The following is an 11,508-nucleotide window of genomic DNA, read 5'->3' on the forward strand; positions in this document are numbered from 1 at the left end:
GAATGTTAATGTGAGTGACTGGATGACATGCGATGCATGACATTGTGTGATGTGGGGCACTGTTTGTTGATCTGAATACTGTCCACTGTACAGCAGGTAAAGCCTTTCAAAATAAAATGTCAGGTTTTCAGTTTTAAATAGTTTGAAGACTGCACTGCAATTAAATTATTGGTTCAGGTTACATTATTTATGTATTATTAATTTCCAAATCTAAATTAACATTTGAATATTGTCCACTGTTCAGTGGAGCCCGACTCTGAAAATTGAATGTTATCATTTTATTTTAATATAGTCATGAAAATTCATGGAAATTAGAATATTATATTTAAATGTACTCAAATAATGCACATGTGGAAACATATAATTCTATTGTGAAATTCATTTTAAATTTTACATTATGAATATACTCAATAGGCGTCCATATTTGAGGAGAAATTGCTGATTCCCAAACTGTTTTTGAATGAATCCAATACCCTTTGCTTTAGACTGACAGTTTTCAGAACCTGGATATGCTGACAACAGTTTACGGTCTGTCTAAAGAGTACAACAACAACAACAAAAAGATCATGTCTGCAGTGGATTGACAGAAGAATCTTTAATTGAGGTAGTTTAAAGTAGAAAAAGACAGACAGGAACGTGATTGGGATGTTTCTAAGGCAGCAGAACTAATAAAACTCAGTCAGTCTGCTCTCATTTAAAAACAACAGACAGCATCGTAAAAAATACCAGACAGCATCGGTTCACAGTAGAGGCCGACCTTTAACTTGACAACATTACACTCGTGAAAAGATTCACTCCTGAATGACGTTCGCAAGATCCAATGTGACGAGGAAAATTTGCAGGAATCTGCAGAAGTGCACTGGAACTTCAGCGGACTCATCAAACATCAGTCACAACTTTTCACACAGAGTAATCTTATCAGGTTTTTAGGAATCATGACCTTCAGCAGTAAGAAGAGAAGATGTCCCTCAGAAAAACACCCCCTCCACATACGCACTTTTCCCCATAATCTATAATCAATAACATAAAATGCATCCAATAATTTATTCTCATGGGGGAAGAGACGACTTTTCCCACTCAGCAAGGAGACATGTGCCTAACAGGCTTCCGTAGTTTTCTTTAATTATGATCCCCCTGCACACACACACACACACACACACACACACACACACGCATACCAGATTAAACCCTGAGTCTAACTAACACGTTCAACTTTGCACTTTCTCTGAAAATGTTACCCTGTAGTCACATAGTGCAAAGGCCAGAGGTGCGCGGGGGGAAACGCACACACACAGAACAACATTTAAAACATCCAACAATAATAATAAAAAAAAAATATTAAAGGTTTTTTTTAAAAGTGAAAGAAAAATAGCTACAATCAGATAAGACAACAGTGTGTTTGTGCCATGAGAGGCTCCCTGTACTCCTGATCATAAGGCTCAATTTGTTAGGCTGGGCTCAGACTGGTATGTGGGTTAAAGATAGTTGTCATGATTTTTTAATGAATTAGTTTTTTAATTAGTTTTATTGAATCATGAAGGCATTCAGTTGTTTCACTGCAATGATCTAACTCTAAATACACTGAAAGCAAATCCACCTTAAATAACCCAATACCAGTTATACCCTGTAAATCAGACATCATATTAAGATGGCCAAGTGCATCCTATCATCATCATTATTATTATTATTATAATGAAGGAAGAATCTATTATTACCCTGTAAAAGACACAACTCGTCTCAGCTCCTCATTTTATAATCAAAGAGTGTCAGTCTAGTTTTTATCTGTTTAGTGCTACAACTTCTTAGTCAGTGAGAAAATACTACTGAGGACGCAGGCTGTGGTGTCACGCTCCCTCAGGTGCAGGTTCTATGTAAAGAGCTGGATTTGGAGAGTAAGACTGGATGGTGACAAGTGATGGGAGGGTTATCTGAAGGTTATTACTACGACTTTCAATCAGCAGCCATCATCAACTACATAGTACATTATTACTGCTGGTGTTGCCGTCCTCTTGGTCGGTCCTGATACTTCACTGTGGTTCATGTATTTGAAGGAAGCACCCTTTTTAGTTTCTTGAAAATCAGCCAATCGGTGCAGAAACAGAGCAATGAGAGGAAGTCTTGGCTAAAACTGCTGGGTGGCTTTCAAAAGGAATTCTGGGACTTGTAGGAAATCGTTTTATGGACCGCTTTAACGCTCAGACAACAGGCCACCTGTTTTCCACTCAACCAATTACGATGTCTCCGAGCTCGGGGACGCGCCCGGAGACGTGGACGCGGAGGAGTGGTCGGTGTCTTCCAGCTCCTTGTTGAAGCCGCCGTCGGTACCGGAGGAGGAGGAGGAGGATGAGCGCGTGGTCGAGGAGGCTCCCTCCCTCTCCCGTTTCTTCTGCTTCATGCGCCTGTTCTGGAACCAGATCTTCACCTGAGTCTCGTTGAGCTCGAGAGTGGCGGCGATCTCCACGCGCCTCGCCCTCGTCAGGTATTTGCTGAAGTGGAACTCCTTCTCGAGCTCCGTCAGCTGCCGCGTGCTGAAGTTGGTGCGCATGGCGTTGTTCTGCGCTCCCGCGAGGCCGAAGTCCGACACTTTGACTGGGTGGAGGAGGTGGGAGAGATGGAGAAATCAATTAATATATGAAAAGCCCACATGTTACATCATCTTCCAAACCTCTGATTTAGTGTCATTCATATTATTCACGATGTTATTTAATGCTAATCACGCCATTTTAATAAATCAATCAATCGAAACAAAATGTTAATACACTTCAAGGTCCAGTTTAAAGTAGATTTTATAATAAGTTTAATATCAGCAGACAAAGGGAGAAGGAGGAGGGGGGAGAAAAGGCTGGTGAGCGAATATAGAGAGAGATGGGGTTGTGTTGGAGGGTATGTGAGGGGGGTGCTTTAAAAGATAACAGAGCTGGACGGACTTCCCAGGGTGAAATAACCCGTCTGCTATATCCATTAAGAGAGAGAGAGAGAGAGAGAGAGAGAGAGAGAGAGAGAGAGAGGGAGAGGGAAAACACAGCAGCCGTCTGGGGGCCGTGCTGGACCAGACCAGACCTGCTATCAGTCAGAGATATGAGCGCAGAGACTGAATAAATCCTGAAAACACGTTTTTATTTATTTATTTATTTATGTGAGCGAAATGTGGAGCAGTAAGACTGACGTCATCACGAACGAATTTGTTTTCTTTTATCCGATGTTTCAAAATGCGCACACATCGTCACGCATAATTATATAAAAGGTTGATATTTTAACTTGAAAATGTCTTTGTTGGGTTATTTAATAAAATGTCTAATTTTCCACTTCATTCAGCACCAACGTGGTGCGTAAAATATTTTAATCTTTAACGATAACACAAATTAAATGCTTCAGATTTGATCCAGTAGCTAATTAAATAAATGTTTCCGCCATGAGAACATTTTTTTTATTGTTGTTGAAAGGCCTGTGATGTGAATTCATGGCTCATCATATTTGTTCTTTTTTATATGCAGTAATTCTGCTTCTTCTTGATGTTGGGTAAAATACATTTATTTATTTAAACGTTGCTTTTTTTGTTTCTCTCTTTTGTTTCTTTTCTTCTTTTTTTTAAATTCTCGGTCGGTTTACAGTGAAACGAATTCAGACGTGAGTGATGAAGACAAGTGAAATAAAGAAGCGAAGGACAGACGGAAACATTTACATCAGAAAAGCCGGACGTCCTGAAAATCAGGCCTGCGGGACGAAAAAAAAAAAAGAGGCAACATTTGACTCTGAAGTTTAATTTGAATTTCGTTATTTATCAGAATAATGATCCTCTGCAGCTCGTGCTGTTACAAATTACAATTAGTAGAACTGTTTTATAGCCGGTCCCGTAAAACGTTTCTATTGTGCCTGCAGGCTACATGTCTGAGTTATTTATAAATGATGGAACATTTTGAAATGAAGCTTCATATTTTAGGTCTTTTGGCTGAATGACAGCCTCTATGATAAATGCAGAAGGCCCCGGATCTTCAGTGGAAACCTCATAAATCTCAACACTATCCTCAGTGCAGGCCCACCCCCCTCCAGAACGTTTTATGACTTTAAAATCGACCAATTACGGCGAGAAAAATCACCCACCCTCCCTTACCTGTTTTCGGTGGATTCCTCTTCACCTTCATCCAGTCGAAGGTCTGCCCCTGCCCGGCTTGCTGGCCTTCCTCATCCCCCCTCTCTCGTTCCTGAGAGACCGGTAGCTCCCCGTATCCTCCCCCGTGTGGAAGCCCCAGGTAGCCCGCTGCATCCAGACCTCCACCAAGCTGTTGTGGATACTGTGGCCCGGCTAAAGCGCCCTGAGGCCCGCAGTAGGCCCCAGCCAGAGCGCCGTAGCTGGGGCCGACGGTGGGGGCCGAGCTGGGGAAGGATGATTGATGATAGTAGGTGGAGGCCACAGGCTCCTCCATGAAATACTGGGAGTGGACGGTGCTGGGAGTGCCCGTCGCGGCAGCATACTCCGAGTTTCTGGCGCACGCCTGACCCGCGTAGGCCCCGGTGCCGTTATTCCCGTTATTATAAGACAATGTTCCGCTTTGTAAGCTCTGGGTTTGGTGGAGGTGAGGATGATGATGGTAGCCGTTGTGCGTCTGCTGATGCTGTTGTTGCTCATGATGATGATGAGGATGTTGCTGATGATGCTGGGTCGCCCCTGTGGTTCCGTGCGTCCCTGCATCGCTCCCGTTGCCCCCGTACAGCCGTGCATCCCCGGTGTAACTTACTCCCCCGGCGGTGCTGTCACTTCTGGTCCCGTTAACCTGAGCTGGAGAGCCGGTTGGTCCCGTATGAAAGGCGCCGGAGGTCACGGGGAAGCCCTGGTGCTGATCCAGTGGATGGTGGTGGTGGTGATGATGTAGATGATGGTGGTGGTATCCAGATTTAGGCGCAGAATAAGCGCCGGTTCCCGGTCGGTTACAAATGGAGTATTCCACAAACGAGTTCATGTTGTCCATGCAGACCGGAGGCCCGGTGTGTGAGTGGGGGGGGAGATGGTGTGGGGGGTGGATAGGTGAACAGGATGAAGTGAACGGAGCTCAACTGGACAAAAACATCAGAAAGTCCATAAAAAAAAGTTCCTGAAAATTGAAACAGGGTGGAGAAAATCCCGAACACCAACCACACAAAGACACAAAACAAAAAGCTCCAAAGGAAAAATCAAATATTTTCCCTGCTTAACCTGAAAAACTATAAAAGTTCAGCAGCAAAGGCAGCGAGAATAAAAACGTTCCACTGAGGAGGAAAAACAGTGGAGTGTGCGCGTCCCCAAACACACGTGAATAATGCGCTCTGCTGTGTGTTTGTGTGCGTAAACGGAAGGCCTCTGCTGTCAATAGATCAACGCTCATCAGTGACAGCGGAAACACCGCGAGAAGACAGAAAAGAGTCAAGTCACCTCTTCACCCCCGCACAGGTTTACACCGCATCCTCCTCCATTCTGCGTTTTTTCCCCCTCTTTCTCCTCTTTTCCGCGTCTCTCTCTCTCTCTCTCTCTCTCTCTCTCTCTCTCCTTTCCGTGTCACTTCTTTTCTTACCACTGCCGCGGGTCACGTGGGTTGTCGTCACGTCGCCTGGGGTGACCAGAGTCCAGAAGTTTGTCAGCCGGTCACAGGAGAACCAGTACGTGTTTGTGTGTAGGGGAGAAGAGGGGGGAGGAGGGGGACGGGTTTTTTTTTTTTCGGTTCAGAAGTGGAGATTGCGCGCGCGCGCGCGCGGGGGTTTGCGCCGACGCACGCGCCTCATCCATCACTCGCCGTGACATTAGCACGACAAAGAGACTTCAATCAAACCGGCCCATCAATCTGATATCAGCACGGATCTGTCAGAGCAAAGAGAGAGGCAGAGAATAAAAGAGGAGCTGTGAGGCGGCCTGCTGCCTCCAGACCTGCTCCTTGCAAAACACTCACCAACAAACACACTCACGTCTGCTCTGACTCTGTATACCTTTATTCCTCTAAATCCTGCAGCTGCACTCCACTCTTACTGTTACTGCTGATGGGATGACTGAGGATAAAGATGGTGCTGCGTTCAGGCTCCTGGAGGCCCGGGCCTTGTTTCATCAGCCGGCAGCTACATGACTTATAACCTGATTTATAAGAGATCACACATGTTTCAGTAAATGTCACTTCACCTCTGTTACAACATGCTTGTAAAACTCAAATATAACAGATCAGAACACTAATGCTCTCTAACTCGGCGCTAATCTTGGAAGTACTCTGCAGCAGACACAGACAGGTTTCTCCTTTCACACGTGATTCATCAACTATTTGTCTTGGTTTAAGAGTTTTAAGAGCTCCAACAGGAAGTTGAGTCACTCTGTCGGACGACATTCTGGACCTTTCTTTACCTTTTCGGCGAACACGTGAAACATGCTGCAGGTATTTGTTCGTGTATAGCTCATATAACATGACATATTTTCTGTGTTAACAATGATTTTTATCATCTCTAAAAGTTATATGTCTGCAGACAGCTGAGAGGTCTACGGGAAATGATAAGGGAGTAAAGCCAAAGTCAATAGAACATAAGGTTTAAAGAAATATTACACTCGTTAGCTGTCATATCTATCAGTTATGTCTCCTGAGATCTCAGTAGAGAACATTCTAACCACAGAATTGTTAAAGCACAAATTTACTGTGTATACTCAGGCACCACACATGAGTATATATATTGAATATAGGTTATAGGTTAAACCTTTCTTGATTCATGAGGCACTGAGAGGGCTCAAAGAAGGACTTCTGATCTGAGGGATCAAGACATTTTACTTGCAAAACCATAGAATAAAAATGCCAAACAAACATTACTGACAGAAGTGCACATCCCAGAGATTCAAGCATGAAAGGAATTCAGCCAGATTATTGGAATGACTTTATTTGGAGGTAAAAATGAAGAGACGGAGTAAGGTCATGGCTGCTCGTGATACTTGATCATACTTCTTTACGTTTGTTAGCATTACCGACAGAAACCTACAGAACCTGCAGGATTGAAAAGCTGAGTTGTAATGAACTGGAAATATCCTCTAAGAGGACATTGTCATAGCTCTGGGCTTACACATTTGGAGCTCGGCCCAGTTCTCCGTGTCAGAGTTACTCCCGCCTTTTCTGTACAGATACAGAGTAAGATCAACAATGATGTGAAAAGAACTCAGCTCAGCCAAAGCAGTGTGTTTACTGACCACAGAGCTGTAATCAAGTCAGTGCAAGGCAGTGTGTTTTGGCACAAGGGGAAGCCTCAGATTACTAAACAGGAGCCTGAAATCAGCATCAGCGAACGCAGGGTTCTCTTTGTCTTTGGTTTCCAGCAGCGTGAAAAGCTTTGCGTTATTCAAAGCAACAGCGCCGGTGTTAGAGCGAGAAATGATTTATTAAGTTAGACTGTAAATCTGCTGTGAACATCTTGTTGCTACAGTGAGTCTAATGCTGTTGCTGAGTGCCAGCTGTTCAGCTCTGACATTTAAATCTGTCAGTGTGCGGCTGATTGACTGACTCACTGACCTCCACTGCAACACATACGGAACGTCTACAGCTTCATGTTTCCTGCCTCATTTTCCCATCAGCCCCGATCATCTTTTCTCCGTCCTTCCTTCAGCCCGGTCCACTAACACCGATCATCACTTTAAAGATTATTGATCGGACTGTATCTCCTCTTTGCACATTTTTCTTACAGGACAGACGGGAATCTTTTAATTGATCAAAAGGTTTCCATCGATCAGAGAGCCCGATCGCGTGGACTTTTGGGGAATCGGTTTACTTTTTGACAATTGGATTGGGAGGACATGGATTTCTGATGGCTGGACGTGCGTGTGCGAGTGCACGTGCGAGAGTGTGCATGTTTGCTAATTGAATGAATGAGCTGATCTGTTATAGAAATGAGGTTAAGGCAGACAGGAGGCCTTCTGGTCGGCCAAACCGGCAGGACAGGAAGCAGGGAGAGCTGTGACGACAGCACAATGTTCTGCCTGTGAATGTGTGTGTGAAACAAAGGCCTTGCAACTGGGCACACACTCTTTTACACACAGGCTTTTTGTTTAATTGAATTCTTTAGGATTCTTTTTTATCTTTTATCCTCCATATGTTGCTTTAAAAAAAGTTTTTCTTGTCTTATTTTTTACCCTATTTAGAGAAAACAGACAAATCTCGTCATGTCTGCATCAGATATTTGCTCATGAAGTGTCCCACACCTTCTCATTACTGATTACCCGCCCCTCAATTATAACTGCCTCCAATGATCCCGTCATCCATTTCCCCCTCCAGAGCCTCTGTGAAGGGCCTGACAGCAGACGCACCGCCGTCCCGCCGCCAGGACGAGATCAGGACGAGCGGCGTGGGCGTGCGACAAGGAGGGAGGTTAATGATCAGTGATGGGCTGAAAGGAGAGAGAGAGAGAGGGGCAGAGCGAGTGGGCAGGAAGTCTGCAGGAACAGAGCGGGACAAGAAGAAGATTAAATGACGCCCACACGGCCGTCTGGGTGGTGAAGAGACTACAGGAGAGAGAAGAAGAGGGAGAGGTCAAGAGGTCAGAGCTCTGATATGTAAAAGTTTATGTTGTGCTTCAGTTTGTCTGCAGTGCTTTATTCATGTGATCTGATGAGCATTCTGCACTGAGATCAGATCTGAATATGCAAATTGAGTTGGTGGATATTGTGGACTTTTTTTCTACCTGTTACCATTACCATTGTAGTTCTTAATGAATAATTTGGTCAAAAAAGTATGACCATCATGATTTCCAAAAGCCCAAGGAAATCATTTCATCATCATCAAATTCTTTGCTTGAAAATGGACTCAAACGGTGAATCCGTTATCACCACTGGACCATCTCTTTTTTATGGCCATGAGATCTTGGCTGGTGAGAATGGTCCGGGACAGTGTAGGAGTTTCTATAAAGAAGCTAAAAATAAAGAAAAGTTTAGTCAAAGTGCGATTCTTCTGTATCAACTGCAGTAAGATAAGGACTACAATCATGTCCTCCCACAATGCCCTCCCCCAAGAACTAAATCAGACAATAGGAGGCCTTCACAGGTGATCTGTCAGAGCAGCATCACAGCTTCATGCACAGCATATCATGATTAACGAGGTATTTCAGTGTTGGAAAGAACATGGGCTGTCGAAAGATGCGAACATTTTTGAAATTGAAAACATTTGAAAAAGGGCTGTGACATTTCGTGTTGCCAAGAAGATGTCAATCCTACAACATCCAGAATGCCCTGGGCCACAATTGATGAATAAACTCTCCAGCTGGTGAGTGACGGACTACCAGTTGGGCGGTGCTTGGTTTTGCAGGACAGGCGTGGCCCCTTTGGATGCAGCAACATGTTCATTTGCTCGTACTACTGAGGACCTGCGAGGACTTCACCTTCCTTTAAGATTACCCAACACCAACCCAACAAGGCTTCAGCTTATTGTGGCATCCAAAACGCTGCATCGACTGCTAAAAGATTTCCATAAAAAGTTTAAAAGTTGTAAAATATATGAAAGTGTGTAGCTGCTGCCTCTGCTGCTCTGAAATCATTTGGGAGCTGAGATCCAGTCGTAACACATCAAGTCATTTTTACAATATCGATGCCCTTCAGATCAAATTTCCCTGTGAGCAGCTTCACACACACTGGCACTGATCACACTGTAAAATAAGAACAGATGTGGCCTGCTTCATCTGATACCGCATTCCAGTTGCAATACATGTTTACTCCGTCTATGATCGTGTTTTTTAATATTCAGATAAGATAACCATTGTTTGGTTTTCATACAACAAGCATTGAACATCATTTCGAGTCACCTCTCAGCTGTAATCTCAGAGCCTCACAACAAGTTGAACGTCACATATTTTGTGAGCAAACTCTACCATCTTCCTTTTTTATCTCCCAACCAAAAGGCTTCTTCAGAACTGATGTTCTTATATAATACAAATATAATAAATAAGAAATGTTTCCTAATTTAGTATTTTTGTGTTTGCATTTTTTTTTATGTGTGTGTATTTCTGATGAGTCGCATGAAAGGGCCCATTCTCTAACCAACAGGAGAACCTGTTCTCTATAGAGGCCCCACAAATTCACTGCCAGCAATGTACGAGCAAATTATGCAAGTTGAATATTTTGAACTCAGTATTTCCACCTGCAAATTCATGTCTGTTCACAACTTTGCATTAACTTTATATGCAATCGTGCTGCCTGAAAAATTCACTTTGTTTTCCGTGTGCCTTTAAAATAGCCAAAATAGCTTAAAGCTAACCAAACAAAACTTCAATTAAATCATTTAAAGAGTTAAAGAAATGGGGAAATTGGGCAGCTGTGGCTCAGGAGGTAGAGTGGGTCGTCGATCCCCGGCTCCTCCAGTCTGCACGTCGAAGTGTCCTTGGGCAAGATACTGAACCCCAAATTTGCTCCCTGTAAGTCGCTTTGGATGTCTAAATGTTCTCTGTCTCCCATGATGTACAGTAGATGTCAGCGAGAGTGTTGCATTCTTGTTTTTAGGATGTTCACTATGTTGTTGCTTATGAGGAGCGTGCTAGGTAATTCAGTGATAGTTTAGTGCAAATGTTTTGTGTTATTGTTGCTACTGAAGAGATGCTAAGAGTTTACTACAGTCTCTGAGAGCGAGTTTTAGTGTTTCCATCTCAAAGTGAATAATCTCATGGACAAGAAACCTCAAAGCTGAAAACAACTTCTTGTGTCTGTTTTCCTGTTGGTGCTCTTCCAGTTTCCAGGAACTCAAGCTGCTTCAACAGGCTGTGACCTTCATACCTCCCACGGGGTCGTGACCTCCAGGTTGGTTCAGCCTGGTTTCTGTCTCGTCTCAGGTCAGGAGAGGAATTTGACAATCAGCTACACCTCAGACTATCTGTTTCAGTTTCTGACAGTCTGGTCTGCATATTTGGGACGTCCATCCAGGATGTGGCCCAGTCCTGGACCTCAGTTAATTAAGGATTGCGATTAGAGAGCAGAGAAAGAACAGTTTGAACCTCGTCATGTCTTCAGGGACACCTAGCAGTCTGATGGGACAAATAAGTTCTCTGTCCTTTCACGTTTTCTGTCTGAGTCTCCTAACGGTCCTATCAGACAGGTCAAATGACTCCAGAACCAGGAAGTTATGCTCCAGTATTCCTGGAAAATAGTGTGTGTGTGTGTGTGTGTGTGTGTGTGTGTGTGTGTGTGTTTGTGTGTTTGTGTGTGTGTGTGTGTGTGTGTTTGTGTGTTTGTGTGTGTGTGTGTGTGATAGGTGGGGCTTTTTGGCAATCGTGAAAGATGATATAGGAGAGAAAGAGAAAGAGAGGCACAGACAGAGTGAAAGAAAGAGAGGAGCTGTGCATCCAGACTGCTGACGTTGTTGCATTAGCTCTGAAACCTGAACCACTGATGCAGACACATAACAGAATTTATTAACCGTTATTAATAACATTTACACACACACACACACACACACACACACACATACACGCACACACTCAATTGATGGAGAAAGACAAAGAAGAAAATGTGAGTCTGGCAAAGAATTTTTTTTCTTTTTT

At 43.7% G+C, this 11,508-nt stretch overlaps 1 protein-coding gene across 1 annotated transcript; it reads right to left on the reverse strand.

Moving 5' to 3' along the window:
• Positions 1-577: 577 nt before the first annotated feature.
• Positions 578-5,484, reverse strand: hoxb1a (homeobox B1a). Its single transcript, XM_010741874.3, has 2 exons — positions 4,112-5,484; positions 578-2,589 (listed from the first exon to the last, which is right to left on the reverse strand). Exons 1-2 carry the CDS (start codon positions 4,965-4,967, stop codon positions 2,231-2,233), a joined length of 1,215 nt encoding a protein of 404 aa, XP_010740176.3. The 5' UTR covers positions 4,968-5,484; the 3' UTR covers positions 578-2,230.
• Positions 5,485-11,508: the final 6,024 nt, after the last annotated feature.

This window comes from Larimichthys crocea, chromosome XII (genome assembly GCF_000972845.2).
Source record: "Larimichthys crocea isolate SSNF chromosome XII, L_crocea_2.0, whole genome shotgun sequence".
NCBI classification, from domain to species: domain Eukaryota; kingdom Metazoa; phylum Chordata; class Actinopteri; family Sciaenidae; genus Larimichthys; species Larimichthys crocea.